Source organism: Bison bison, unplaced genomic scaffold, assembly GCF_000754665.1.
Source record: "Bison bison bison isolate TAMUID 2011002044 unplaced genomic scaffold, Bison_UMD1.0 scf7180017864163, whole genome shotgun sequence".
Classification (NCBI taxonomy): Eukaryota; Metazoa; Chordata; class Mammalia; order Artiodactyla; family Bovidae; genus Bison; species Bison bison.
In genome coordinates this window covers 9202322-9226855 of record NW_011494735.1, presented here as the reverse complement: position 1 = coordinate 9226855, position 24534 = coordinate 9202322, and the positions used below count along the sequence as shown (strand labels likewise).

General features: G+C 40.3%; 1 protein-coding gene across 4 annotated transcripts in view; it reads left to right on the top strand.

The window, feature by feature from the left end:
* Positions 1 to 24534, top strand: part of SRGAP1 (SLIT-ROBO Rho GTPase activating protein 1) — a 313186-nt gene that overhangs the window by 249304 nt on the left and 39348 nt on the right. For 2 of the 4 annotated variants that reach the window (XM_010841590.1, XM_010841592.1), the window contains exons 9-14: positions 6878 to 7075; positions 7528 to 7612; positions 15247 to 15274; positions 20026 to 20128; positions 23728 to 23788; positions 23941 to 24018. In XM_010841590.1, the coding sequence (XP_010839892.1) occupies positions 6878 to 7075; positions 7528 to 7612; positions 15247 to 15274; positions 20026 to 20128; positions 23728 to 23788; positions 23941 to 24018 (553 nt within the window). Of the gene's footprint in view, positions 1 to 6877; positions 7076 to 7527; positions 7613 to 15246; positions 15275 to 20025; positions 20129 to 20634; positions 20669 to 23727; positions 23789 to 23940; positions 24019 to 24534 lie in introns of those variants that run through there. The other 2 variants (XM_010841593.1, XM_010841594.1) reach the window with 2 other exon arrangements.

Below are 24534 nucleotides of genomic sequence, written 5' to 3'. Positions count from 1 at the left end.
GGGTAGCAAAAGTTGGACTGCTTTTTCAAATCTGGCCACACCTTACCCAGCACTGATAAGGTCACCTGCATCTGTGCCCCCTGTTGAGGTACCAGGGGCAAAGGAAGTATGCTGCCGCTGTGCCTGCCTTATATGGCCTGTGCCAGCAGTAAGTTTCTGTACCCTTGGTCGATTAACTATGGCATTAATCCAATTCATATGTGTGGGTGGATGTATGTGGTCTCTTTCTTCTAACTTTTGCTACATCTGAAATGATACAGTGCTGTAATTGAAATACTTTCAAGGTCAGTGTTGGCAAGGAGGGAGTAGTTAAGTGAGGAGGTAGGACAGGGCTCAGAAGTTACCTTTACCAATGGAGTGACAAGGCTTAAAGGACGAATAGGCCTGCAGCAGGTGCAAGACACCAGGCACAGTGCCATAAAATAATGTCTGTTTAGGGGTTGAATTGTATACGCTCCCCAAATGCATATGTTGAATTGCTGACCCCCAGTACTTCAGAAGGCGACCTTATTTGAAGATATGGTGTTGTCACAGAGGTAATCAAGTTAAGGTGACTCAGTGGTAAAGTGGTAAAGAATCCACTCCCAATGCAGGAGATGCGAGTTTGATCCCCGAGGCAGGAAGATCCCCTGGAGAAGGAAATAGCAACCCACTCCCATATTCTTGCCTGTGGGAAATCCCATGGACAGGGAGCATGGGGTCCCAAAAGAGTTGGATACGACTTAGCGACCAAAACAACAGTCAGGTTAAAGTGCCATCATTAGGGTGAACCTAACCAGTGTGACTGATGTCCTTTCATTAAGGGGAAATTTGAACACAGAAACACAGATGGAGAGAAGACAAAGATGATGACCATGTATACGCCAAGAAGGCAGGGCTGCGACAGCTCCTTCCTCACAGCCTCAGAAGGCGCCAGCCCTGCCCACACCTTGATCTCAGGCTTCTGGCCTCCAAAACTATGAGGCAATAGGTTTCAGTTATTTAAGCCACACAGTATGTGGCACTGTATTACAGCAGCGCTAGAAAACTAAACCAGTGTGTTCAGAAAAGGGAACTCCTTGTTTTCTCTAATAATTGTAATGTCCTGGGGAAGAAAGGCCAAAGTGCCCATCTACAGAAGCCCACATTCTCTCCCCCATCGTTCATTTGGATCTGCATCTCAGAGTCCAGGCCACCTGGACACTCCCCTGGTACCTCACGTTCTTCAGGATTTTTCATAATTCCTTGTCGTGTTTTTGGCTTTTCCTCTACCAAACCCAGTTGCATCTCCCTGCTACTGATGGGGAGTCGTTACAAGCCTCTTGTTAGCTGTTTCATATTTGTCTCATTATGTTCTCCCCTGTGACTTATGGCCTGTGTGTGTCAGAAGCCAGTGTTCTTCGTCAGGAACATCCCATGGGATAATATATAGTCCCAGCCACTGTGTCTGATGGCTTCTGTCACATCCTTTATTCTTCCTGACAGTTTCAAATTTAACCTTGACACTTCTCAGAAAGAAGTTAAAAGAAAAATAGTTTTGTTGAGGTTGACAAGGAATCACATGACTACTGCTGGTCCACAGTATGGGCCATAGTCTCTGGGTCTGTTCCCAAGGGCTTGGCCCCAGACTGCAGCTGACCATAGCTAGATCTGAGTCACAGGTCCACTATAGGGTCCATAGTTGGCACCAAGGTCTGCATGCAGGCCAGCCTCTGGGGGCACAGATGGGCATGTCTCTCTCCTGGTTCCTAGGTAGGCAGGACTGCTCTTGGATCACTACTGAGAGGAACTGGATTCAAGTTATAGGGCTACTTCAAGATCCAAAGTTGGACAGAGTTTGGTGGGCCTGCCTCTGGAAACACAAATAGGCTTATTTCTTGTTGAGTCCCTAGGGTAGCTATAATTATTCATAGGCCATTGCTGATAGGTATTGGAACCAAGTTACAGGGCTACTGTATTATTCACAGTTGGACTGAGGTTGGCGGGCCTGCTCCCAGTACACAGGTGTGCCTCTTGGCAGGTCCCTGGGCAATAGGACTGCTCTCAGACCAAGGCTGGGAGGAACTGCAACTGCATCATGAGCTGTTCTACGGTCCACAGCTAAAGCCAGGATCAGCAAAGTTATTTGGGGCACAGGTGGGCTTGACCCCTCCTGGGTCTCTTAGCAGATAGTGCTGGTGGCAGGACCAATGCCAAACAGGATTGTAGCTGAGTCTACAAGGGAACAGAGCTATTTCCAGGTCCTCTTGCTAGGACCAAGGTTAGCAAGCCTGCCAACAGCTTCCTCATGTCAGTCCTCGTCAGCCGTGGGCTCCAGTGAGGTTTTACAAGCTCCCACCTAGACCCCAAAGCTCCGTGGATGGCTGCCAGAGTATTGTTTCTGTGGGGGTATGTGAATAGCAGACCGCTTATTCTACCATCTCACTGACATCACCTACAAGATGGTGAGTCTTCTACTTCAGCCTGTAGATATATAATCATGACTTAAAGTAACTACTTCTAATGTTATTTTTAAAGTCATCATTAGTATTCTTTTTTCCCAGTATCCTTTGCATTGTGTATATCCTCAGGAATAATGACTAAGTCTGTTAAATTTTTTGCCTCCTTTTAAAATTTACTTTGTCTCATGACCTCTCTAAGCCTCTGAAATAGCACTGATAGCTAGTGTTTCTTCTCTAAACAATATTTTGTTGTTCAAATAAACAACTAAAAGTTGAACATATTTCAGAAACATATTGCACTAAACTTATTGTTTAAAAATTGAACATATTTCTACTTTCTGTAACGATGGACTGAGTCACTCAGCTGATTCTTTCAACATTTCACTCTCCAGGGCAAGGTACATAGCCGAGCCTGAAATCCATGACGTAAGGAACCATATGTTCCCAAAAGGAAGAGCATCAGATTATTTTGAACAGAAATAAAATCTAGTGATTTTATTTTTATTTTTATTTTATTTTATATTTATTTTATTTTATTTTATTAGTGCCCCTAATGACTTGGAAAAATAAACGAATATTCTCTCAGGATGATAATCTCACCTTAGAGCTCAAATAATTCTACCAAAAATGTCCAGCAAAGATAACTAGGTACATAAGGAGACAAGATGTAATGAGTGGTAGCCAGAAGACATAATAGACAATAGAAATAAATTATCAGAAACTGTAAAAGATCTCTATACTGTGTTTAAGGAGATAAAAGCCAAGCTCAGATTTCAGCAGGGCACTATTATAACCTCTAAACAGTGAAATAGTTTGAAAATAAACCACAGAAATTCTAGAGTTGAGAAATATAGAAATACCAAAATACCAAAAAATACCAAAGTACAGAAATACCAAAATACAGAAAAATCCAAATTAATAAATTGGTGCATGGTTTAACATCAGATTAGACACAGCTGAAGAGTGAATTATCAAAATGAAAGAAAAATTAGAAGAAAGTAATTGAAATGCAGCACGGAAAAACAAAAGGATAGAAAATATGAAGAGAATGGTAAGCTACAGAGGACATAATTAAACTCCCAGAAAAAAATGAAAGAGAAGAAAGTAGAGTTGATATTTGCAAAGGTAATTTTATCTGAAGTTTTATCATAGCTTTGGAAAAATACCACACAATTCAAGAAGTCTGAATATATTTAGAATAAGCTTTTAAAATCCTTACCTAGACGCATTATAGTTAAACTGTAAAAAACTTTAAAAGCAGCTGGAGAAAGAAAGCAGAGTTCTTTCAAAGTACAATAAACTGACAATAAACTTCTCACTCAACAGGAACATGAAAACCACAAGAAAGTACAGTGATATCTTAAATGTACTAAAGGAAAGTAACTGCCCACCAGGGGAAAAAAGATATATTTCATAATTGAAGGTGAAATAAAAGACGTTTTTAAATCAATAAAGACTGAGTTCACTGCCAGAAGATTCATGCTAAAAAGAATTTCTTCATAGAAAACAAATTTATGGTTACCAAAAGGAAAGAAGAAGGATAAATTAGGAGTATGGGATTAACAGATACACATTACTCTACATAAAATAGATATTCATCATTCAGTCACTAAGTTGTGTCTCTTTGCAACCCCATGGACAGCAGTACACCGGGCTTCCCTGCCCTTCACCATCTCCCGAAGCTTGCTGAAACTCATGTCCATTGAGTCAGTGATCCCATCCAACCATCTCATCTTCTGTCACTCCCTCTCCTTTATTGTTATACAGATGCAGCAATAAAAATTTACTGTATAGCACAGAGAACTATGTTTAATATCTTGTAATAGCCTATAATGGAAAAGAATCTAAAAAACTGTGTGTGTGTATATATATATAACTGAATTACTTTGTTATACACCTGAAACTAACATAATATTGTAAGTCAACTATATTTTTCTTAAAAAAAGAACTTCTAAAATGTGTTCTTAAAAATGTAAGAGATAGAAATCAAAGAATGTAATAATTATATGGATAAAGTTAAATGAATGCTGCCTAGATCACAATAATGTCTTATATATAAATGTATACAAATATTTACATATATATCATGTTATGAAACATTACCAAAAAAAGCATATAATTCAGGAAAAGTGAATGGTTTTAAGATGTTCTAAACTCTCTACAGGCTTCCCTGGTGGCTCAGTGGTAGGGAATCCACCTGCCAATGCAGGAGATACGAGTTCAATCCCTGGGCCAGGAAGATCCTCTGGAGAAGGAAATGGCAACCCACTCCAGTATTCTCGCCTAGGAAATCCTATGGAGAGGACCTAGAAGGCTACAGTCCATGGGGTCATAAAAGTGACAGTCAGACGTGACTTAGCAACTAAACAACAACAACAAACTCTGTACATTGTCTGGGAAGAGGATAAAGTTATCAATTTATGAAGATTCTGATAAGCAAAGGTGGAGTACAGCCTAATTGTGGAAGATAAGTTGAAAAGCTCCCAGAAGGTAGCATAAAATAGTATGCTACTTATGACCACTTATGAGATGGGAAAATATTTCTTAAATAGGGCACAAAAAGCCCTGATTTCAAAGGAAAGGATTGGTAAATTGATTACATTAAAACTAGAGACTGTTTGTCTAAATACTATAGAAAGCCACAGTATAGAGTAGGAAAAGATATTTGCATCACATATAGCTAACAAAAAACTCATATGCTTGTTACAGATCAGTAAGACAAAGGCTCATCACCCACTATAAGATTGAGCAGGAGATTTAACAAACTGTGTCCAAGAGAGAGAATCTAAATTGCCTTAAACATGTGATGATGTGCTCAATCTCAACCATCAGAGAAATGCATGTTAAAACCACAATGTGATACAGTTACACAACCAGTGTAATGATTTATTTGTTTTTTGTTTCTTCTTTTGGCCATGCCACAAGGCATGTGGGATCCTAGTTCCCCAACCAGGGACAAACCCATGCACCCAGCAGTGGGAGTGCAGAATCTTCACCACTGAACTGCCAGGGAAGTTCCATCAACACAATGGTTTAATTTTTTAAAGCTGACAGTACCAATTGTTTGGAGAAGGCAATGGCAGCCCACTCCAGTACTCTTGCCTGGAAAATCCCATGGACGGAGGAGCCTGGGAGGCTGCAGTCCATGGGGTCGTGAAGAGTCGGACACGACTGAGCGACTTCACTTTCACTTTTCACTTTCATGCATTGGAGAAGGAAATGGCAGCCCACTCCAGTGTTCTTGCCTAGAGAATCCCAGGGACAGGGGAGCCTGGTGGGCTGCCTTCTATGGGGTCGCACAGAGTCGGACACGACTGAAGTGACTTAGCAGTACCGATTGTTGAGGATATGGAGTAATAGGAATTCTCCTCCTGTGTTGGTGGGAATACAAATGAGAATAATAACTTTGCAAAACAGTCTGGAATACCCAATAAGCAGCAAGTCTACTCACGTATGTGTGGCCCAACAAAAATGTGTTCATAGCAATATTATTCATAGTGGCCCCAAATCAGAAATAAGTCATCTGTCAACAGTAAAAGGGATGAATTACAATGTATTCTTACAATGAATATTCAGCAGTGAAATAGGATACTCATAAGAAATGAATAAATCTTACTATATAAAGTTGAGCAAAAGAAGCAAGACAAAAATCCTACATACTATAGTACTTAGTAACTACCTTTGGGGAGGAGAAAAGCATGTGTGGTGATTGGGAGAAGCAGAGGGCACTCATAATGTACTAGATTTCTTTATCTGAGTGGTAATCACATGAATGTGTTCAGTCAGTGATAATTCATAAAGTCATACTTACTGTTCATGCATCTTCCTGTGTGTAATTTCACTTCAGTTAAACTGAAGGTTCTTTAAAACAAAATGTAATTGAGAGAGTACCCGGTGATACATGAGATTTACAAGAACTCATATATGAATGACGTCCTCCTTAGGATAATTTGGAAGAAAGCCTCTCATATTTGTGACATGAGGTATTGTTTACCTGTCTCTCTCCCCTGTTGTTACTGTTCATTTGCTAAGTTGTGTCCAACTCTTTGAGACCCCATGAACTGCAGCACACCAGGCTTCCCTGTCCTTTACCTTCTCCCCAAGCTTGCTCAAACTCATGTCCATTGAGTTGGTGATGCCATCCAACCATCTCATCCTGTCGCCCCCTTCTCCCCTTGCCCTCAGTCTCGCCCAGCATCAGGGTCTTCTTCAATAAGTCAGCTCTTTGTATCAGCTGGCCAAAGTATTGGAGTTTCAGCATCAAGCCCTTTCAATGAGTAATCAGTGTTGATTTCCTTTAGGATTGACTGGTTTGATCTCTTGCTGTTCCCCCAGTGGACTCTGAACTTTGGACGGGAGGGCCTGTGCCCCCATTTCTGACTGACAGAGTGGTTTCTCACTGAGCGTGGGATTCATGAAATAAGGTACTCACTGGAGAGATGTACTCCTGTTCCCAGGTTAAGAAAACGACTGAGGCCACCCTGCAGACAATACAGGATATGGTCACTATCGAGGACTACGATGTTTCTGAGTGCTTCCAGCACAGTCGCTCCACAGAGTCTGTGAAGTCCACGGTCTCTGAAACCTATCTGAGTAAGCCCAGCATCGCCAAGAGAAGAGCCAACCAGCAGGAGACCGAGCAGTTCTACTTCATGGTACGCCTGCTGCTTCCCCAACCTCTTGGGGTCTCCAATCTGGGGTCCCCCAGCTCTGCTTTTGGAATTGCATCAGAATCATCTAGCATTCTTTATTAAGACCAGAGTTCCCAATTCAGCAATTCTGGGATATGGGAGATAGTGCTGATATGCAGACAAAGTTAAAAAGGGCTGCTCTAAAACAGAACTTTTAAAGGATCTCATGAACATACATGTCACCACGAGAGCTTGTTAAAATGCAGGTTCTGATGCCAATAGTCCTGGCGTGGGGGTCACTGAGAGTTCACACCTCTAATAGGCTGATGCCGTGGTCTGCATCAGAACCATACTTTGCATACCAAGATTCTAGGATCTAGGAGGTAAGAATGGCTGGATTTTTAGATATCCTGTAGGAAGTTCCTTGACATCAAATAGTTTCTTTTAAAGTTAAAAATGTATCTTTCCTTTTGCAGAAACTCAGAGAATATTTGGAGGGTAGTAATCTCATCACAAAACTTCAAGCCAAGCATGACTTGTTGCAGAGGACGCTTGGAGAAGGTCAGTTATCTGAAAGAGTTGGGGAGATGACCTGGATTATATCTTGTGTTGTGTATGTGTTCCATGAAGAATATGAACCGTGTGAATTTGTTCTGGAAGAAGCAGAGAACAGCGTATGTTTAGATTTGGCTTTATCTGTTTAAGAATCAAATTTTCCCTGGAACTATTTCCTTTTATCCTTTTTGCTTTTGGAGGCTGTGCCACACTTCCCAGGTAGCTCAGTGGTTCTTCATGCCAAGCAGGAGACGTGGGTTCAATCCCTGGGTTGTAAAGATCCCCTGGAGAAGGAAATGGCAACCCACTCCAGTATTCTTGCCTGGAAAATCCCGTTGACAGAGGAGCCTGGCGGGTTGGGTCCATGTGATTGCAGAAGACTCAGACATGACTGAGTGACTAAACAACACCACCAACTTATGGGATTTAGTTCCCCAATCAGGGATGGAACCAGGCTCCCATCAGTAAGGGGGGCAGAGTGCCAACCACTGGACCACCAGGGAATTCTCCGAAATTATTTTCCCTATAAACTTTATGCTAACTTGGAGGCAGAGCAGTGAAATCTAGGGCTGAAAAACCAACACAGAGCTGCAAAGAAGGGTCTTCAGAGCCCCAGTGCTTCTAGGAGTACAGAAGTGTAAGGAACTGCGCCTGCTCCCACCTGCTGACAGCCCCCTCCTCTGCCCCAGCCACTTCTTCCTGTCCTTGGTGTACTTTCCCCACCCTTCCAGTCCCACCCCTTTTGTTTAAATGGGCTGGTATTTGTTGTCCCATCTATTGCCTTTTTGGACTCTGCTAGTGCTAAGTCACTTCAGCCGTGTCCGACTCTGTGCGACCCCATAGACGGCAGCCCACCAGGCTCCCCCGTCCCTGGGATTCTCTAGGCAAGAACACTGGAGTGGGTTGCCATTTCCTGCTCCAATGCATGAAAGTGAAAAGTGAAAGTGAAGTCGCTCAGTCATGTCTAACTTCGAGATCTCATGGACTATAGCCTACCAGGCCACTCCATCCATGGGATTTTTCAGGCAAGAGTACAGGAGTGGGTTGCCATGTCCATCGGACTCTAGAAACCAGTTAAACCAGTTTGGGTGCCCTCCCCCCCACTCCCCCCAGTAAGATTGGTCTTAGTTGAGAAATAGTTTCATTCTATTAGTATATCTAGTAAAAACAAAAACAACAATAGCAACCACTTATAGAAAACTCTCTGTGTGCCAGGCATTGTTCTAAGCTGTATATTTAACTGAGCACTGTTAATTTCCCCATTTTTCACAGATGGGAAAACTGAGGAGAGAGAAAGGATTACAAGCAAAGGGGATAGTGTAGATGTTTTTCTCTTTTCATCTTTGTGAAATTTAAAAAGAGGAGAAAAAAACCACCAGGTCCCTGTCCTCAGTACCTCAGTACCAGTCGGTAACACGTTTAATTCTTATTTTTCACACTAGATCTTGCTGGAAGTTATAAAAAGTGAAAGACAATACAGATGGGAGAGGGAAATCAGGGAGCGAGTTGCGTGAACAACTCAAGCTAAAAAGAGTTGACCAGTTTTAGAACTTTCCTGCCCAGAAAACAAGGTGTTTCCATCACCTTATCTCCTGGTCTCCTCCAAAGGACTCATTATCCTCAGGGAATGTCCACATGTAGAAAGGTCTTCATAACCTGAAATACCATGAATTGCAGTTAGAATGCCAGACTCTAAGATAAAAGGCCAATTTTACTTAGAAAAAAAAAAACACTTAAAGTACTAAAAAGTGTCTTAAAAAATTATTGTTGCGACTAAGCCGGCTGTTCTGGGGCCCATAGGAGCTGCTCGAGAGGCGATTGTGCGGCAGGATGAGTGCAGACTCGGACCCGGTGGTCATCGTCTCGGCGGCGCGTACCATCATAGGCTCCTTCAATGGTGCCTTAATTAAAAAAAAAAAAAAAAATTATTGTTGCTAAGTCATGTCTGACTCTGCAACCCAATGGACTGCATGCAGCAAGCCAGGCTTCCCTGTCCTTCCAGTATCTCCCAGAGTTTGCTCAAACTCATGTCCATTGAGTCGGTGATGCCATCCAGCCATCTCACCCTCTGTCATCCCCTTCTCCTCCTGCACTCAATCTTTCCCAGCATCAGGGGGCTTTTCCAGTGAATCAGCTCTTCATGTCAGGTGACCAAAAAATCAAGTAACTAAATATAATATGTGAATATTCATTAGATTATGAATCAAAAATCAAAAGTTATAAAAGATGTTTTAGTGATATTTGGGGAAATTTAAATATAGACTATATTATATGATATTATTGAATGAATTTTTCATTTTCCTAGATATGATAAACTTATGAAGGAGAATATTCTTATTATTAAGAAATGCTTGCTAAGTGTCCTAATTCTGCAACTTACTTTCAGATGGTTCAGGAAAAAAGACATATGTAAGAATGAGGGAGAGAGGAGGAGATAAAGTCATTATTGTAAAATGTTACCAGTTGGGAAATCTATGTGAAGGTATAAGAATGTTCCCTGTACCAGTCTTTTCAGTTTTTCTGTAACAGAAGTTTGAACCTTAGAAAAAGCCCTTTTTTTCTTTGAATAATTGTCTTACCTCAGCTATTGTGTCTTTTTCTTGTTTTTCTCCTCATAACATGTGAAGTCTTTTTCTTTTTTTCCATTTTTCACAAATGCCTTATATTTCAGTGATGCCCCAAGGTCATTGCCCATCCCAAAGCATAAATTATCTTAAGTGCAGCTGAATACTTACAGAACTGGAGACACCACTTCAGAAATTGTGAGTTGCAGGGAATGAAGTAGTGGGTGAATTCATTCTTGGCGCTGCAGGCAGACATGTGTTAATACTCTGATCACATTCTGAAACCTTTATGGTACTCATTCTACATAGATTCCCTTCTGTCTCCTGGAGAGGAAGCCCCACTGGTTGATATGATTTTATATGCCATTATTGGCTAAGGCTATATTTTAGCCAGATTCTGTCTTTAGCTGCTGAATTGTATAAAACTATATCATGCCTGGTGAACTCTGTGCCAGGATTTCTCCTCTTGTAATTTCTTTCAGTGGTTTCCAGTGTCCTAGTGACACAAGCTGTGTTCAGGTATTCCAGATGTTCACTGAATTGGATTTTTTCTGCACAAGAAACTGGATTGTTCTCATCCGGGGCCAGCAGACACACTGGCTGCAGACCTCTCTGCTCCCCAGCCCTGCCCACGTGCAGACTTGGCGGCACTCTAGCTGTTGGTCACAGCCCGGCCTTGATGCTAGCAGCTTTGCCCAGCGAAAGACTGAGCGTGGAGGACATGCCCCATCTTTCAGCTCTTGTGAGCCCTTCAGCTTTCCACACAAGCCCTGTTCACATTAATAGGCTTACACCAAGGGGCGACCAGGAAAGTTAATGGTGCCTGTCCCACAGTGAGATTATCCAATGGCGAGCCCTTAAGAAGGGCTCCAACTCTGGGGTTGGTTAACTAAGGTTAGAAGGTCAGAATTAAACAGTGCATTTGGGGACAGTCTTGACTTTTTATATAGAAACCACATCTCTGAGTTATACTAGGCTCATTGCTGCAAAAACTGCCCTCATAGTAAAACAAATAGAGCCTAACTCAGGGATTTAGCAGTTGATCGTACACAGCTGAAACTGTAACTACAGACATGTGTTTGGCCTGTCTTACTGCTCGCTTTTGGCAGGCTACCAGTGACCCAGTAAGTCCTTTGATTTACAACATTGCAGAGCAACTAGATTGGGCTCTTAAAGTGGCACTGTCAAATATCAGAATTCCAAATCTTTGAAAACAACTGAAATAGAAAAAAAAACACACGATGAGTTAAGGCCAAAGGCGTCATCATCATCTTCTTCATCCTTCAGCAACACCATTATATCATTTTGTGATGTCTTTGTTTTTAAATAAGATCAGATCAGATCAGATCAGTCGCTCAGTCGTGTCTGACTCTTTGCGACCCCATGAATCGCAGCACGCCAGGCCTCCCTGTCCATCACCAACTCCCGGAGTTCACTGAGACTCACGTCCATCGAGTCAGTGATGCCATCCAGCCATCTCATCCTCTGTCGTCCCCTTCTCCTCCTGCCCCCAATCCCTCCCAGCATCAGAGTCTTTTCCAATGAGTCAACTCTTCACATGAGGTGGCCAAAGTACTGGAGTTTCAGCTTTAGCATCATTCCTTCCAAAGAAATCCCAGGGCTGATCTCCTTCACAATGGACTGGTTGGATTTCCTTGCAGTCCAAGGGACTCTCAAGAATCTTCTTCAACACCACAGTTCAAAAGCATCAATTCTTTGGCGCTCAGCCTTCTTCACAGTCCAACTCTCACATCCATACATGACCACAGGAAAAACCATAGCCTTGACTAGACGGACCTTTGTTGGCAAAGTAATGTCTCTGCTTTTGAATATGCTATCTAGGTTGGTCATATTAGGGTTAGGATTAGGGTTAGGGTTAGGGAAATAGATGTTAAATCGAGCATGGAAAATGAGCTATATGTCTGTAAAACTGAGGCACAGAAATTTTGTTCTATTTTAGTAATGAGCCTTGGTGTTCACACGGCTTCTTTGAGTGTAGCATTTGGAGTTAACGGGTTGTAAAAATCCATGTAATTTTTGCTAAACACAGATAATCAAACACTGAAACCTGAGTTCCATGTTATATTGTTTTTAGCCCTGGACATAGGAATTAAATAGACTATCATCACTCACTCCTTTGTCTTTGAGTCAAAGTACAAATATACTTTTGAAAGAAAAGCTGATTGTGAATAATTATATTTTTTAGAAAAGTACTGCAGTAGTTGTACTTTTAAGGAAGATAAAGGGCTGGAAAGTAACGCCACAAGTCCTTATCAATCATTCATTAGGGACAAAATCCAGGATGCCTCCATTCAGTGCGAGCTGCGTGCATTTTAAATATTTTATCTAGTTTGGGGACTCAGATTGCCACCAAATTATATTTTGCTTTTCACTTTTACTCTGTGGACATAAAATACATTTGGGCTTGAAAAATAATTCACTTCCTAATTCTCGAGTAAATTTTAAAAGTAGTCGAAGTAGCTGTTTGTACCAAGAACAAGATAATCCTGGATCATTTTTTTTTTTTCCTCCAAATGGCTTGTATTGGGGTAGAAGAAGGAGTTGTCTGTTGTTTTTAATAATTAAGTAGCCTTCCAAAGAAAGTGATTGAAATCTAATCCTCAGACCACTGGAAGCTTTCACATTTCTCTGGGAAGCAGATTTCTTCTAAGCTTGTGTGTTATTGATCTATTAATGATGATACTGATTAAAAAATAAAACCTCATTCATCAGTTAGGACACACTGAGTACTATTAGCAGAAAAAAACATTGGATGTGGTGGTGGTGCTTATACTGTGAGTGATGGTTCTCACAAAGCTCGCTCTTGATTCATTAATCAAAATGTATCTTATAGGTTTTTAATTTTTTATCAAATACTATTAACCGTGGATGGATGGAACAAAATGATTTTAAGCCATTTTATATATGATCATTTTCTAAATCTAGAGACTATTCAGTTAGGATACTTTAACAAAAGTAGTAAAATTTCAACATTGTAAAAGCATTTAGTTTCTAAGGAATTATCATTAACATCTTTTTGAATCACTTGGAAGTTATTAACCTCTGTGGTTCTCTTTAATTTGATAGGTATTAAAGTTGTTTTTAAAATGTATTTAATTTATTAAATCTTCAGTATTTTGTATTTGGCTTTATCCGTATGAGGCAGACAGATATCTCTACCTGCCTTCTAGGGTTTTTCTGAGTATTTGCTGGGGAGAAAAAGATTTACATTTTACAATATATGTGGGAGCTTGGGTCTAGAATTAAAAAAAACCTGGGCTTTAGTGCCAGACCCACCACATACTGACCATGCGACCTTGGACGAGTCACTTGTCTTCTATGGGCTCAGTCTAGCGATATTATAGTACCTACTTCATAAAGTTATAAAAATTGTGTTACTCTACAGGAAGTGCTTAGAACAGTGTCGATAAATGTTAGACATCATTGCTGTTTTTGTTGTTACTAATACATGTATTTTATGTCATACTTTTATGTTGTAATAAAGTATGCAACATGACAATCAGTACAGTATAAGTCAGCTATTTCCTTGGCTCTCAATCCTTTGTTCATTCTACTGACTGACCCTCAGTGATCTCAGTTCACTCTCATGGCCCCAACACAATCCAAAGAGTAGCAGCTCTTAAATATTAACCTCCAGCCCTGTCTTCTCACTGTGCATTAACCCTGTACAGCCAACTTCCTGCTGAAGGCCGTCCTCTAGGACATCACACTCAGCTCACTGTCTGCTCTCTCCACTTGCCCATAGACCTTCTCTCCCATCCATTTAGAAATAACTATTATAAATTCTTCTGGAGTTTTGTGTCTATCTTTTCTTTTTAAAGTAGCAGAAGGCCAGCAAAAGGGAGGAACTTATAGTTAAATGATAGGTAGAACTGGATAGTGGAGGAAAAAAATCAGATTTATCTCCCTTTCCCACTCCCTAACCCCAAGTCTTGGCCAAGGATAGATTCTACCAAGATTTACAGTAGCCTGCATCTGTGTTGAGAAAGGTTTGCTCTGATATGAACTGGTGCCTCCTATTTAATAAATAGATATTAACCAAATACTTTATGTTACTTGTTATTCAAAAGCAGATGTAGGGTAAAAGATTCTGTTGCAGCCTGGGAGTATTCATTCACAGTTCCCAGCTAGCCAGTACTCTCTTACCATTGTTGTATTGGCCTTGCCTTATAAGCCTGAATCATTGATCTGATGGGCTGGCCTCACCTGTTGGTGCTGCAACATGACACTTCTCTGCCAGCTGTATTTTCAAGCACTTTCAAGACCATATCATCATTTTGCAAACAAAGCAGTTGAATGGTTCAACTCTCCCACACCCCTTCCCACTACTCCACCCTAAATATAAGAAAGAACAGACAGCCATCATAGACATATTTAGGCTTGAAGTTAGCTCAGATTGTTAACAGCACCACAAAAAGAGAGCTGCTTAAACCAAGAAGCCTGAATGCATAAGAACCTCGTGTTTTAAATGACAGGGAATTCTGTGAAAGGCTTTTAGCTTACTAGTTGGTATAATGTAGCATAATTTAATGTCCTTGTACTTTCATATCTGCAAATGTCATTTCTGATTGTAAAGTACAACCTCTCTGCCTGATTTCATATTCTCGAAAGAATGCCAATTTAAAAGAAATTGAGTTCTCCTAACCCTATGTGACCCCTTGCTTCTCTCTCACAGTTATCAGTCCAGACAGAGGGAATAACTAACGTTGAAATCTTGGTTGTGTTTTATTTGTATTTCATCTTTGACCTTACAGTTAAGATCAAGCAGCTATTTCTTGTTTAAAAAATAATAATAATAACTAAAGCTCCCTGCCTCAAATTGCCAAGTGAAACATTTCTTTAATCTATGGAATTTATTAAGTTTTATGTATAGATTTCATGAAATACTTACTTTGAATTTTTTGTCTGTCTTTATATGCTGTCTTCATGCTGTCCACCGTAAAATGTGTGAGTTATTATAAACTCAGCATCATAAATCAAGGGACAGATGATATAAAAGATTACCAAATGCATTCCACTGATTCCATTCAGTTGACTTATTTTTTTTTCCTGCAGGTCATAGAGCTGAATATATGACTACAAGGTAGGAAAATATTTTAACATATTCATTGTGTCTCACTCTCTTCTCTCTTTTAACCAGCAACCAATTAAATGTTGCAAGAATGAACATATTTTGTTAATGAACTTGGAAGATAGTTTGGGCTTGACAAGACAGTAACAGGAAGTGTTTGGGGTTCTCATGAAACCAGATTTGCCCTGGCAGATCTGAGGGTTTCCCACTGGAATTGTAAAGCTCTTTAATGAGTAGCATCAGTTTAAAAAAAAAAAAAAAAGGATAGAAATTGAATGGCTTTGATTTATCTAATCCAAAGCACTTTAAGTTTCTAAAAAGAGTCTGATAAGACTTTTGGTAATTTAATTAACAAGCAATATTATGTGCGTATGTACAGTGTCTGGCTAGTTACTTCTTGCTTCTGTATGTCATAAAAACTAGAGCTGTGTTGAATATTCTTGGATTTTAGCTCAGTCCCTGTTTGGTTTGCCTTAAAATTTTAACTTTTAATGCCTAGTACAGTATTGCACTTCCTTTTGTTCTTCCTTTTTTTCCCCCTTTTATAAATTCTTGGAAGGATTTTGAAGCTACTGCTGAGAAGGAAAAGCCTTTTTGGAAGCAGATTCTGATTTGGGTTCGGGAAAGTTTATGGCAACTTTTCTTTTTCTCTGCCAACATTTGTGCAACAGCCAGAAATTCTTCTAATTGACATAACAAGACATTGCACTTTTAAAGTTGAGTTCTCTTTGAGGTAGGAGGCATTTGGAACACTGGTATGTCTGTTGCAGTAATGGTCAGGTTGATTTTCAGATTCTGTGATGTTCTTGCTAGGTAGTTTATTCAAAAGGAAACTCTTATATCTTGGTGAACCAACTAGAAAGATATAGCCACTGACTTACCTAAACTTTATGAAAATACTGGTTTTTCTTCCCTGTGTCAGTAACAAAGAGGCATATTACTCCTGCATGTTATATATCACTTGTATCACAGTTAATGTCTCCTTTACAGTATCAACTCTTTTACCTGTTTATAAATTATAATTCATATAAGGTACCCCTTTAAAAGATTTTTTTAAAGGCAGGAGTACAAATATGTAAATTCTCAATGACTGCTATTAATATAATTGCTCAGCAGACTGGACGATCCCCTGGAGAAGAAAATGGCAACCCACTCCAGTATTCTTGCCTGGAGAAAACCATGGACAGAGGAGCCTGGTGGGCTACAGTCCATGGAGTTGCAAGAGTTGGACACAACTTAGCGACTAAACCACCACAGCAGACTTAATGTTCACATCCTTCTGACTGGTACTTCCTCTCATCCACATGGGCATTCTACATGGAAAGCCAGATTATCCAGAAATTGTGTGGCAGGTACAGGACCAGAACGAGTCATCCAATTCAAATGTTGAATGAATGTAGAGTCTGGCGTCCACCTGGCATGTACATAGTAGAGCCAGAACCATCAGTACACCAGTCTGCCTGCCAAACCAACTCTGCCATGGGAAGTACCTTGATGAGCTCTCAGACGGTTTATTCTAACCTCAGGTCCCTCTCCCAGCTTTAGTATTTTCACATTTGCTTCATACTTTAGAGTCATCAAGAGAGGCACTTCTCAGACTTCTGGTAGAAGACTCAAGACATTCCTCTGTTAGCCTCAGCCAGAAGGTGCTCTGCATCTCTCAGCTATGCGGGAATAATTCTCCAGGGCTTTGCCTCCAGCTGCAGTATTTGCTTGTCCCACAAATAAGTAACCAAACAGAATGAGCTTGTGTTCCTATTCCCTTGCTATGCTATGCTATGCTAAGTCACTTCAGTCGTGTCTGACTCTATGTGACCCCATAGACGGCAGCCCACCAGGCTTCCCAATCCCTGGGATTCTCCAGGCAAGAACACTGGAGTGGGTTGCCATTTCCTTCTCCAATGCATGAAAGTGAAAAGAGAAAGTGAAGTCGCTCAGTCGTGTCCGACTCTTAGCGACCCCATGGACTGCAGCCTCCCAGGCTCCTCCGTCCATGGGATTTTCCAGGCAAGAGTACTGGAGTGGGGTTTAGCTTCATCAACTGCTCCAGATAGCACCAGATGTGAAGTTCTGTTGGACCTTGTCATAATAACCACATTTTTCTAGTTTCTGTATTTGATGCTTTGTCTTCCTGGGGCCTTGCTGACCCTGGAGGGACTATCCCTCTAACAGTTAGTCAGTTCCTAGAGATAGTAAAGGGCTTTCTTACGAGTGTGCCTTTTGTATATAAAGCAACCAGTCCAGAGCCCATACCCTCAACCACCTCTTTTTTCAAGCCTTTATACGTAGGGCCGCTATTTACCTTCCCCAGTCACCCGAAGGCCAGTTTGCCAGACAACTAGGGACAGCTCCCATCCCCCAGAGCCCACTGAAAGTATTCAAGGCCTTGTCATTCAGTCACTCAGTTGTGTCTGGCTCTTTGTGACCCCATGGACTACAACACATCAGGCTTCCCTGGCTTTCACTATTTTATGAAATTTGCTCAAACTCATATCCATTGAACTGATGATGCCATCCAGTCATCTCATCCTCTCTCCCTCCCTTCTCCTCCTGCCCTCAGTCTTTCCCAGTACTAGGGTCTTCTTCAGTGAGTTGGCTCTTCGCATCAAGTGGCCGAAGTATTGGAGCTTGAGCTTCAGCATCAGTCCTTCTAGTGAATATTCAGGGTTGATTTCCTATAGGATGGACTGGTTTGATCTCCTTGCATTCAAGGACTAGCCTGCTTACCCTGCCTTGCCTGTTCCTTCCCATGGGAACCACAGCAAAGGCTCACATTTTCCCTCACTGTTTCTTCCTCCTGACTGATATTTCCCCGTGTTCCCCTCACCCCCATGCAGCAGCATGCCCCTACCTCTTGGGAACTGTGAGTAAGAAACAATCTTTCCAATGACAGTTGTCTTCCGATATGTTGGCCTTACCATACTTGAATAAAAATAAGCTATGCATTTTAAAATACTTATAAAATAAGGAAAAGAGTGGATGAAGTCAACCACATATGGTTAAATTCATTGGGAGGCAGTTGTTTTGTTTGTTTATACCCACCAGATCCTTTCTTCAGTGAATGGCACAGAATTCAGTGTATAAACAAAGTTTCAGAAATTTCAGCAATGGTAATTTATGACTTTCTACTTGGTGGAATTTTCCATATTTGCGTCTAGACACTTGCAAAGGCTCCTTTCAGCCTCTCAAGCACCATGGAGCTTCAGGCATTGCTTGCTGTACACCCTATCAGTTATATGAGCCCACCTGTTGGAAAGTCTTAAAATTTGGCTGTGGAAGGCAGTTATCAGCAAGTTTGTTCCCCTGGCTGTCACAATTGCTGTAGTGATATCTTAGGAAGGTAGCCAGGCTTCCGCATAAACTCTTGGGTCTTTGTTTTTAAACTGGTCTTTTTGAACTTTAATGAACTGAAAAGGAAGTTCTTCCTAGACAGTTTGCAGCTTAATAAGGGGCTTTACCTGATTTCCAAATGTGGTATATACCCTCACGAAAGTGAAAGTGTTAGTCACTCAGTTGTGTCTGACTCTTTGCAATCCCGTGGACTGTAGCCCACCAGTCTCCTCTGTCCGTGGAATTCTCCAGGCAGAAATACTGGAATGGGTTGCCATTCCCTTCTCCAGAGGATCTTCTCAACTCAGGGATCGAAACCAGGCCTCCTGCATTGCAGGCATATTCTTAACCATCTGAGCCACCAGGGAAGCCCATGTAACCTCATATCTGCCTTCTAAGTAAGGAGTTCAAATCGAAATGTCCAAAGAAAGGTCTTCAGTCTCTTCTTCCATGTATTCCTTGCAAGAGAGTTGTAGAAGTTGAGTCATGTGATTCTGGATCTCTTTGTTCTAAAGGGAGAGGACAGAAGTTTCCCTCTTTCCAGTTACAAAGCAAGATGGTGCATGGTTTCTAAATATCGTACATGGTACCCTGGATGTGCCTATGCCAGAGAGACTGACTTGTCTGTCACAGCAAGCAGACTGGGGATGGAGAGAGTTCAGAACAGAATAAATAGGTGCATCATAATTCTCTCCAGATAGTTAGGTGATGAACTAGTTTGTTTTAAAGAAATAATAATTCATGTGAGCCTGGACCTACTACCCCTAGAAGTAGCTTTGAAACGAAACTCTGTTTTTCACTTGTGACCCATTAATAGCTTATTTTACATAAAATAAAATCCTATTAACTACCTGAGGAATATCAAATAGATGTAATGTTATTTGCCTTGAAGAATTACGTTGTAAGTAAAAATATTGCATTTAATTTCTCATACTGGGATCTTTCAGAGTCTGCATTTTTACGACATGTTGTGTCTTTTGTGTGACCTACAAGTCGAATAACACAGATGTTGGTTTCTAATGCTTGGCCAAAGAGCTTGCAGTTTCATTCGGTGATGCTTACCATTTTTAAAACAAACAAACAAATGTCAGTTACAAGAAAAGAATACTGTGACTAAATAGCTGGTATGGGTTTTGATGCATAAAGGAAAGGAAAGTGAAGTCGCTCAGTCATGTCCGACTCTTTGCGACCCCATGGACTATAGCCTACCAGGCTCCTCTGTCCATGGGATTTTTCAGGCAATAGTACTGGAGCGGGGTTGCCATCAAAGTAAATAAATGGGAAAGGGAAAGGACTGTTCTCCTCCGTGGGTGGGAGTGGGGGTGGGGAAGGAACACAAGAATTCCTGTGTCCTGTAATTTTGATGTGACCTATGGGTGTTTCATTTGTTGTTTGATTTCTGCCATGCTCAGTAATTATATTCCCTCCCTTAGGCCTCCAAATGTTCCCCCTAAGCCCCAGAAACACAGGAAGTCCAGACCCCGCTCACAGTATAATGCTAAGTTGTTTAATGGGGATTTGGAAACATTCATCAAGGTACTGGCACCAGCCATCTGGGTGGCTGATCTCCACGCTTCTTACTATAATGGTCTCAGCCTCTCATAAAAGGAGGCAGGTCATTATGTCCAAGTCTGTCCTGGGGCTCTTTGCTTTCCCAGAAAATCAATATAATATTTCCTGAAGTCAGAGAGGAAAGACTTTTTGGTTTGAGTGCCTTCAGAAGAGGGAATAAACATGGGTATTATTATACTGGCAAAAGAGAAAGCCCTCTTCTTAAAAAAAAAAAAAAGCCATAATTTGTACAAAAAGGAAAAGAGCTACCTGATAAAATGCTTTAGTTCTACTCATGCAAATGAGACGGCACAAAATATATCTGAAAGTCCATTGTTAGGCTAGCTTTGAAGCACAGCAAGTTTCGATTTCCCATGACTTGAGGAATTCATTATATTGGACAAATTGTAAGGCCGTGTGGTCTGTATCTGGAGCTCTGCTGTGTTTACTCTGTCTTCTTTTTCACCCTGTATTTCTGATAATGCTTCTAGCCGAGGACGAAGGAATTCACACGCGAGACATCAGGTACTGTGCTCGAGGGAAGTTGCGGGCACAGCCTCTTTCACTCTTGATACCATTTTCAAATCACAGTCATGCTTGGCTTTAACTGGATTTTTTAAGGTCTTTAAAAGAAAAGTGTTTGCAGTTGGAAATTAGACCGGTTTTACTTAGAAAAGAATTATATAAATCAAACACTGATTTTAAGGGGAGTAGTCCTCTACTAAAACTGGATAAATGCTTAGGTTTTACATTATGTATTTGGCAAATATACCAAATTTTGTATATATTTGATAAGAGAGTCAATATTAAATACCAAGTGCACATTTAATACTGGATATTGGACTCTCATGTAAATCATACAAAATAGAGAACAACGACCTAGGATGCAATGTTTCTGATGACTGAATTTATATAGGAAACTACATCATTGGTAACCTCCCTTAATACTATGTTACGGTGTCTTACTTTCTTTAAAGACATATCTTTTATTGAATATGTACACTAATGATTACAAAATATGTGTGTGTGCATGAATATGGATAGATAGACCCATACAAACATACATACATGAAGAAATTTAAAGCCTCCGGCAACCTTTAAAAATGAATCCTAACCCTGGAACTGAGTGAAAGCCACTGGACAACCTAAAGAGCAATCACGAGTCTGTTGCTATTAGCCTTAAACCCAGAAGAGCCTTATTGGCTCTAATTTAATATAAAATTATTGTCAAATTTGATTATCTGGTTTCCCAGCCCAGGGCTTACAAACAGGGGCAAATTAGGTAGAGAGAAGGGAACGATCAAATGAAAGCGCTGCGATGTGCAGCTGATGGCCTGGCAGAGAAGGAGAATATAGAACAGCTCGAAGAGGTAGACCTATGATTCCATTATATTTGATAACACAGTATAAGAATGACTGCTTAAGATCATAGAAAGGCACATATTATGTTTTTGAAAGATTTTTCATTAAGAATAGTTAAAGGAAACCAAATTTAGGCATGAAAGGAGGAGCAAACTCCTAGCAGGGAAAACTTAACTTCTGTAAGCTCCTCTCGGTTCCAGATAGAGTGTTAAAGAATCTTTGGCCCAACAGTGAAACAGCAGGTATCGTGATCTCTACACTTTTGAAAAGTGCTCCGTCAGTTGAGATCCCCACAATATCACTGTAACACAACAAGGAAAAAGCTATTTTTCCTCTATTTCCCATGGGGAAACTGAGACACAAAGGGATTTGTTTGAATGGTCAGTGGAGCATAGCCCATTGCTTCACTTCCTGTAAAATATTTTCTACCAAAGCATCTGGCATCCGTGAAATTAAATTAAAACATGCACATTCATTATTTCTTGGCTCCAAAATTCATTATATGAAATGAAATACTAATGATAGCTGAAGGATTAGCAATTAGCTGAGTAAAGATGAAAATATTTTTAAAATAATATGAAAACCTAAGACATTTCTATTTAGAACTTTCTTAGTGCAAACATTTTTCTTTTAATAACCTTTTATTCTTGGTTTCCCTTTTTGTTTTAATACTAAGTTCAGCCAGGTTGCCAACTAATAGTCTCCTTTCATCATTTACATTTAAATATTTGTTGCTCTTCTAGATTACAGTGTTATAGGAATTGTTCATATAAAGGTTACATTACCTGAAACAAACTTGTATCCTAAAGAAAATATCCCCTCTCATAGTTAGTAAGTTTTGATAAAATAATATGGCCATTCTTGAGCCAGCTAGTTCACATTAAAAAAGCATTGTTATTCTTCAGGATCTTCTTTAAGAAATGAATAAAGTTAATGCTCCTGAAACAGATTGCCTAATTAGAGAAACTTAATGCAGGCTCCAGAAGTAATTGAGCCATTAACTGGTTTATACACTGTTTATATTGTCCTAAAACTGAAAATGAAACTCTCCCTCAAGAAGTATATTACCCATTCTAGGAACAGTAAAAAGTTAGATTGCTGGACTACAGTCTATTTCCACTCCTTCCACTTTTCTTAATTGGAAAGGTTAGTGGATTCGTAATTGTTCTAACATATTGAGACAACCAAATTCTTCTTGTGTCGCAGAATAAAATTCCCCATGAATTAGTGCCTAATTTCAGCTAAAGTTTGAAACCTTCATACTTTCTTTAAAGCTCTAATTCCTGAAAGAGCAGAATCTGAAAAGTAGATGAAAAATAACTCCGTAGTCAGTAACCTTCTTTAACTACATGGAGTGCATGGCATTGACACGTATTTAATTGTGACCTCAGCAGCTCCTTCATCTCATTTGTCATCCTATACATGTCTTAATACATTTGCAGAATTCACATTTGTTCAGTAGAGTGTGATGCCTGTATTACAAGATGTAGAGAAAGAAGGCCGAGAAATGTCCCTTCTAAGAAAACAAGATCTAATGGGGTGCACATTGGTGCCATTTTTTTTCTCCATCCTTAAAACATGAAAATATAGCAATGAAAAATCTTTAGAGGGTGAGTCAGATCTGATGCAAACTAAATAAATACATGACACATTATGAGCAGCTATAAAGCACTTCTCATGTTATGCATCTGGAAACACAGAGACCCTTTATAACTGTCATCATCTAGATGGTGGACTCTCGGGGGTGCTACAGAGAGGATCCTGAGATGGCTGAACAGTTGTGTTTGTTGACTAGTACAGTCAGTCAGTCCTAAGATGCTACGGTTAGAATATACTCAGCTCTTTTTAGGTCCATTAGATTAATACTTGTGTAAGTAACCTTTTTAAATATTAAGTGATTTACATAATTCATTTTGGTATGTGAGCCTACATGCAACTAGAAAAGGTGAATTAGCTATGGCATCCTTAGGCATAGCAGAGTGAGTTGAAACAGAATTGCCTTCAACGTATTTAATTTGGTTTGCCTCAGAACTGAAATATACCTTTGGTCATATATAATTCTATATTTGGCCCTTGAAGAATATTTTAGTGGGAGTGTGTTTGGAAATGATCATCTAAATGAATGAAATGCATTCCTTAATTAGGGTTAACTGTAAGCTTTATTGTTATGTGTGATTTGTGCCTCTGCTCTGCTGTTAACTGGTTTCCATCTCTTGACCCAGGACTCAGGACAGATCATCCCCCTCATTGTGGAAAGCTGTATTCGGTTCATAAATCTCTATGGTAAGCCCTAAACTGCAGTGTTCTTACCTTAAACAATTACTAGGAATCTTGCAGTAAATGTGTCTTTCCTTTTAATACTTAATGGTTGGGAAAAAGGGAACCTGGAGGATGTGATGGAATCTCTCATGCTCTTTCCCTTCTGTTCTCTTTAGGTCTTCAGCATCAGGGGATTTTCAGAGTGTCTGGTTCCCAGGTGGAAGTCAATGATATTAAAAATTCATTTGAGAGAGGTAATTGCACATCTGTACCTATAAGCAAACTGTTAAAAAGTCATCATTTTCTGTAGAGAAAAGTGGCATACTTATCCTATATGTCTTTAAAACCCTTCTCTGCATTTCTTTCTTTTTGGATGTTGAATTAAGAATCTATTTAGAATAGCTGAGAAATGAAGCCAAACTCATAAGGCTTTGTTATCAAGTCTAGAAAAGCATATGGGTTTTGTATCCTTGGTTTAGGACCAGCATTGGTAATCCTCAGCACGCTATCAAAGGTGGCTCATGAAAGGCTTCTAGAAAAGTGGCAAGAACAGCTGTGGCCTGCATAGCAAGTGTTTGAGGTGACTCATCCAAGCTTCATGTCTACTCCCTTTGTCAGGAGCTCTTCTTCCTCTCATTGACATCTCTAGACTCCATCCCTGTGACCTTAGTTGGTGCCTTATTCTTGATCCCAATTGACTGTCAAATAAGTCCTGCTGAACTGTTCATTCGCACATTATGATGAGTATCAGGCAGACCTAGAATCAAATC